The 6,869-nt window shown below is 33.2% G+C and overlaps 1 protein-coding gene across 1 annotated transcript; it reads left to right on the plus strand.

Annotated features, from left to right (window-relative positions):
- Nucleotides 1-2,858: 2,858 nt before the first annotated feature.
- LOC131015611 (brassinosteroid-responsive RING protein 1-like) lies at nt 2,859-3,692 on the plus strand. The gene has a single exon (XM_057944053.1). It carries the CDS (start codon nt 2,980-2,982, stop codon nt 3,487-3,489), a length of 510 nt encoding a protein of 169 aa, XP_057800036.1. The 5' UTR covers nt 2,859-2,979; the 3' UTR covers nt 3,490-3,692.
- Nucleotides 3,693-6,869: the final 3,177 nt, after the last annotated feature.

A 6,869-nucleotide genomic window follows, 5' to 3' on the forward strand; every position in this document is an offset into this window, starting at 1 on the left:
ATCTAGTGAAAAATCAGGTTTTTCATGAGAGAACTAAACACATAGATGTCAGGCACTATTTTGTTAGAGACATTGTGAATAGAGAGATTGTTCCAATAGCTAAGGTTGCTACAGAGGAGAATGCAGTTGATATGCTGACAAAGGCTTTACCCTCAGTAAAATTCAGGTATTGCATAGAGCTCATTTCGAGTTTTAAGCAAGTGTTGATGTTCTATACGATTGTATACTTTTTTTGCAGCAAGTTTAATATTGGAAGAAGGTTATTCTTGCTGGTTTTATCTGTAATGGATTTATGTAGTCAAGGTGGAGATTTGTTGGGTATGTGACTACACAAATTGATTGAAGTGGAAGGGCATATCTGATATTTATAACAACTTGAAGGACTTACATGCAATATCACAGTTTTGCATGTAAGTTGGTTATAATAGATATGAAAGCTATTTTGCTCGAGAGATCTTAGCCGTAGATCTGTGGATAGCTGAGAGAGTATTTTAGCTTGCTTCTTTCTCATTTTGTGGAGTCTGTTGTCAATTCAATTCAGTAAGTTTAGATTCAGAGTGAATGTCATTGAGTTGAGAGAGTTAAGAGGATCGCAACAGTGGTCGCAACTAAGAGCAACTGTTGTCTCTCATACTTGTAATCTGTAATTTCTTTTCTCTGGTTGATAGTGAATTCATCGATCTCTTTCCCGTGGATGTAGGCCTTGTGGCTGAACCACGTAAATTCTGTTTGCATTGTCGTTTTGTTTTCATTTTCATTCTTGCAAAGTTCAAATCCTTCGCCATTAGTCTCAGCCTGCAAATCGCATAAGTTTTTGTGTATTTACTGTGAATTCTTTCAGTTTTTGTTATGTCCTCGTTTGATTTTTTCTCCTTTTCCTTCTGGATGTCGTCACTTTTGGACTATAGTTATGTATGATTTTGTTCTGTCTGATTCTTTCTTCCTTCTCCTTTGGTCTCTGTTGGACGTTGTCACTTTTGGGCAGCATCATGTATGAGATTACAGTTTATGTTATTTACAGATTGGGGGTCTAGCTAACTCCTCACCCTTTTGGATGTTTTCCTTTCTTAATAATAATAATAAAAAAAAACTTCTTTTAAAAGCTTTACTTTTTCGTAGTCGGTCACACCTATGATATAAAATTACTCTTAATATTTGTTTATATTTTAATGTCGACAATACCGTACGTTGAATATAAAGCATAATTATATCTGCATAACACAAATTTAAATATACATATTGTATCAGAGTATACGCCACGTTAAATCTATAACTACTTGAATATAAATTTTTTTGAACAGTATAAATCGAATAAAACAGAGAGGAAATCAATTCCATTAAACTCTTCTACCTTTTTTTTTTTGAAAGGATTCAACTCTTCTACCTAGTACTTAATAAATTTATCATTTTTTGGTCCAGAAAAAAAATACTACTACTTGCTAATTGTCCATTAACGCACTAACTTTCATTAATTTTTCAATTTTAACAATTTTTTAAAGCCCTCACAGCTTATTATCAGGCTCTACCGCTAAACATAAATTGCTATTAATATCGCCTTTTAATTTATTGCTAAATTAACAATTCTAATATTTTGGTCTCTAAGCAGTTGACAAGTTGACCATAATATTAAATGAACCAAAGTTATCGAGGTCGTGCAGCTAGAAAATATAAGTTACGACATGGCATGCTACATAAATTCTTCCATAATAAAAAAATTGAAAATATTCATTTTGTCAAGTAATAAAAAAGAAAATATTAATTTTGTCATAGATTGAAAAGTGATTGTGTTATTATAACGTTTTTAAAATTATATAAAAAATTATAAAATAAATAAAATCTAGTGTATTCATAACATAGACGAGTATTTTCCTCTATAAGGAGGCAGTGGTCAGGCCGTAGCTCCTGAAGTAGTCCTTTTCCGCCCGTTTATTTTGATTTCTCTTTCCATAGACGAGTAGTCTTTTTTCACTATAAGGGTTCTCTTTCAGGATTTTCCTTATATATAGTTTGTTTTAATGAGTAGGATTTTTTCTCTTTCTTTTAATATAATATTCACAAAATCTTGGGTACACCTGAGTGTACCGTACAACCGGGTTGACCGGTACTCAAATAGTACTTCATCCGTCCTTGAAATAAGTTCATCTTTTTCCTTTTTGGGACAATCCCCCAAATAACTTCCTCTTTATTTCTTTCCATTTTTGGACAACTACTCCACCACTAATAATACTTATTTATTTTTATTTACACTTTTTCACAACTCTCAATACCTTTACACAACTTCCAATAATAATTATAATACTTATTTTTCCATTATCAATACACTTTACAACATTTTCTTAAAACTCGTGCCGTCTCCAAAAATGAACTTATTTCTGGGACGGATGGAGTATTATTTATATGGATTGAGTCAGGATATGAGGTCAAGTCAAAATGCGAATTAAAGTTTAATTGAAAGTATAATACGATTGTACGGTAGATTCGGGTTTCATCATCATGGACACTTAACTCAAATTTTGGAATGCATTTCCCACTTTCATGTACTGATCTCAAATAAAGCATATATTAAGAGAATTTATGCAGTGTAGAGTGGCATTTTTGGTCCCTCAACTAAAACCTGGAGTTGCATCTCATTAATAAACCATTTAATTTTTTGGGCTCAAATAAAATAAAAGCACACACGTGTTTACGACGCACACGTTCAAAATGGTACGACAATTCCTGCAGCAGCTTATGCAAACGTGACAGCTGATATATCATATGCCCCTGTTCCTCGCAATTACCCACAACTCCATGCCCATTTTCGTCATTTCACCTCACCCCCAACTTCACCTATATAATCACCCCCACTTCTCCTTCTCCTCTCTCCCGTGCCTTCTCTCTCTCTCTCTCACACAACTCAAACCTCCATTTTCATTCACACATTACACGCACTAACAGTAACGCAAAACACCTCCAATTCCGTTCAATTCGCGCTTCAGAATGGGGTTTCCGGTTGGATACACTGATTTATTCCTCCCGAAATTGCTGGTATATTTGCTAACGGTGTTAGGATTTGTGCGGAAATTCGTGTACGCTCTTCTATCTCTATTAGGGCTGGGGGATTTCCTGGAGCCGGAAACGGCGTCGTACGCGTCGCGCGAGGAGTCCGGGGCTGAGCCGAGGTCGGTGTCGGCGGCGCTGATTCGGGAGCTGCTGCCGGTGGTGAGGTTCGCGGATTTGGAGGAGGATCTGGACCCGCCGGAGAGCTGCGCGGTGTGCCTGTACGAGTTCGGCGGCGAGGACGAGATCCGGCGGCTGACGAACTGCCGGCACATCTTCCACCGGAGCTGCGTGGACCGGTGGATGGACCACGATCAGAAGACGTGCCCGCTGTGCCGGACGCAGTTCATACCGGAGGATATGCAAGAGGCCTTCAACGAGCGCCTCTGGCTCGCCTCCGGCATCTCCGATCTCTACGGCGACTACTCGCCGATTACTGCTGGTTTGTAGTCATTTTTTGTGTTTTTGGGTAGATTCAGGGTTTTTGTAATTTTTCTTTTTTTCTAGTTTTTTGATTGGTGGAAGAAGGAGATGATGTTGGGGTTTCGTAATTTGGGATGTGAAATGTAAATGTAAATATTACATGAAAGACAAGTTGGTAAAATATGGGAATTGGAAATGAAAGAAGAACAACATTTTTCTTTTGGGATCAATTTCTTTGTTTGATGCTGATTTATACAATGGTACATTTTTTTTTAGAATTGATATAAAATCATCATCTTCAATGTGAAATTAATTGTACTAAAATGAATAGAATTTTTTTACTTTATCAATGATACATTCATCCACGGTATATTTTTGTGATTATAAAGGACTAAAAATATTTTCCTTATTTTGATTCAAATAAAGGTTACTATTTGAGTTTCCTCTGTGTATGTAGAGAATTACATATAGTACAAATCAATTTTATTAATAGTATGAAATTTTTGTGAAAAATGATAAATTACATTCAAAAAATGAAATTTTTGATATTTATGAGATTCGAACCCTAATCATGAATTTATTTTGCAAAATGATGAATCTATATCATAGATTTTAATGATCTAAAACCTTTACTATATGGTTCCTATTTTATACTCTCCCCGTCGATAATATTATTGTCACTTTTTGCTGTTTTGGCTCGTTTATAATATCCTTGTTATTTTTATTTATAGTAGTAGGGTCCACAAACTCCACTCGCAATAATAGTGGAACCCAAATTTCACTTATAATAATACCCACCATTATTAACTATTTCCTCCATCCACAAAGAGTGTGTTAATTACTATTTTCGTTCATCCACAAAGAGTGTGTGTTTTTCCTCTTTAGAAACATTCCCTTATATTTTAAACTTCATTCATATTCAATATTTACAAAATACTCATCCTTTACTTTTACAATTTGGTGGGTCCAACCCCTAAATACTACCCTTTTATGGGATAATTTTAATGCTAAAATCACAAATTTCAACTATTTTATTAAAATTTGTGCTCTCCACTCCATCACATGCTTTTTGTGGACGGAGGGATTACTATCCATAATTTTCTTAAAATTGTATCGTTCACAAATTGACAACGATATTATAAGACGACGGAGAGAGTACTATATATATCTAGACTCATTTTAAACTATATATGTATATATTACTCCGATTCCCAAGTACTCCACCTTTAAATATGCATGTACGTATGTAACCTGCAAATGAGTATAATATTGGAAGGTGGTTGGTGACTTAGGTGAGACAAACAAATATATGAATTAAGGCGTTGTAATACTGAATTTATTAGAGATGTTATGCATATGAATTATGAATGGAGTTAGAGATTGTATTTAGAATAAAGATCTGTGAAATATGTATGGGTCCAATCCAACTAAATTGTATTAGTGGATGATTTTGTTGAATGTAATTTAGTATTCGTTTTTTTGTTGGTGACGAAGAAGGTCCTACCTAATTAGGACTAAGTTGGTAGATTAGCGGTTAGGCCGGATATTGTCCTTCCTTTTTAATCACTTTCTATTTTATTTAATTTTGTGCTTATCCTAATCAAGTTGTAACTGAGATAAGTATCTTTCTCATCTATAATGATGTACAACAATGATGTTTAGATGTTATAATGTTAAGAACTTGACTTACAAGCCTTAAGAAGCTCAAATATCTTGACGAATGAATGCATCACTTACACATTATTTACATATTCTCATGCAAAATATAATTATCACAAAAATTAACTTATGTTCTTTTATATACGTACGGATGATATAATATAAGTGCTCGTTTGGTTCAAGTAGAGGAATGAAATCAAATAAATGAATGGAATTGTAACAATAACCATTACTTTTATTAAGTGTTTGGTTTAACAATGGAAATGAATCATTAGCAAATGATTTTTTTCCTCCTCTATTTTGAAAAGTAACAATTTGAATGATTAGATTATCCTCAAATAAGAGTAATGATTAATTAACTCACTATCCAAACTAAATAATAAATAATGCTTTTAATTAATTGAATCTTTTTTCTAACTTCTAAAAATATCCAACCAAACATGGGGTAAGAGTGATACGTAATTCTAAATTCAAAAATCTTGTATTGGAATCTCACCAGTACTACTTTTAGAGCATCCAAGGGAGTTTTACAATGCGCACTGAAATTAGGAAATGCGAATTCATATACATTAAAGAGAATTGTGAAATGGATTTTTTGGAACAAAAAGAAAACACTAAAATTTGAAGAATGGTTAGGCGAGGCATGAGAGTTTGGGCCAACATATAAAGTGTGGGAGAGGAGGGCATGTGGATGAATGTCAGGAGGTCTATTTGTTTGTTGCTCTCTCTCTCAATCAATCATTTATTGTTACTTGTTACGATTGCACCAATCGATTTACTTATTTCACACACCACTCCTCTTCTCTTCAAACAACTGCTAACTTGCTATAGCCTACAAGTAGAGTCTAGTCTAAAATTAGGTCAAGATGAACAAAGACAGTCCGGTTTTTGCCATTAATCACAAGGTAATGAAGAATGTTGTATTCTGACACAATTTGATGATTGTAATATTTTGCGTGTAAATATGAGTAAACATAATAGAAAATGTAGAGTTTGGTGGATGGAATGTAAAGGGATAGAATTTGATGTGAGTTTAACAACTTGTAATTGTATATTAACTCCCCTATTTAATACTCCATTAATACTATTTTAGTAGGTTCACTTTTTCTGGTACGAAATTTAAAAAAATTATTTCTTTTAAAAAAAATAATGTGATTCATACCAAATAACTATATATATTTTACTCAAAATAAAAGATAAGCCTATTCTAATAGAACGTCACAAAAGAAAAATGAATCTATTAGAGTGGGACGGAGGGAGTATATACATCTAATTGGATAAGACGCATCTAATACTACTACCTAATTTGACTCAATACGTATCCATTCTACTATAGATTGTTGCATTCCTTGGCATTCTTTTTTTTTTTTTAAATTATAAATAACATAAGTAAATAAAAATTTTTGAAGACCGTATCACAATGGACTCGAACCCAAAACCTCATATCTTTGACATTAACCACTTACCGCTGGACCAACACACGCACTCTCTTTAGCATTCTTTTTAGTCCAATCTATAGTAGATTATTTTATTACAAAGGTGATTCAATTAAAGCAATTTATATCAACAAAAAAGATAGCCTTACATTTTATAAATTTTAATCTATCTATTATATGTATTTAATTTAAGAGTAATATTATAATATGATATAGTATACATATCTAGTCATAATCTATTAAATGTGTATATTTATTTTAAAGGGTTATGGTAAAAAATATATGAACTTTGACAATTTTCACCTTAACTTT

This window comes from Salvia miltiorrhiza, chromosome 3 (genome assembly GCF_028751815.1).
Source record: "Salvia miltiorrhiza cultivar Shanhuang (shh) chromosome 3, IMPLAD_Smil_shh, whole genome shotgun sequence".
NCBI lineage: Eukaryota > Viridiplantae > Streptophyta > Magnoliopsida > Lamiales > Lamiaceae > Salvia > Salvia miltiorrhiza.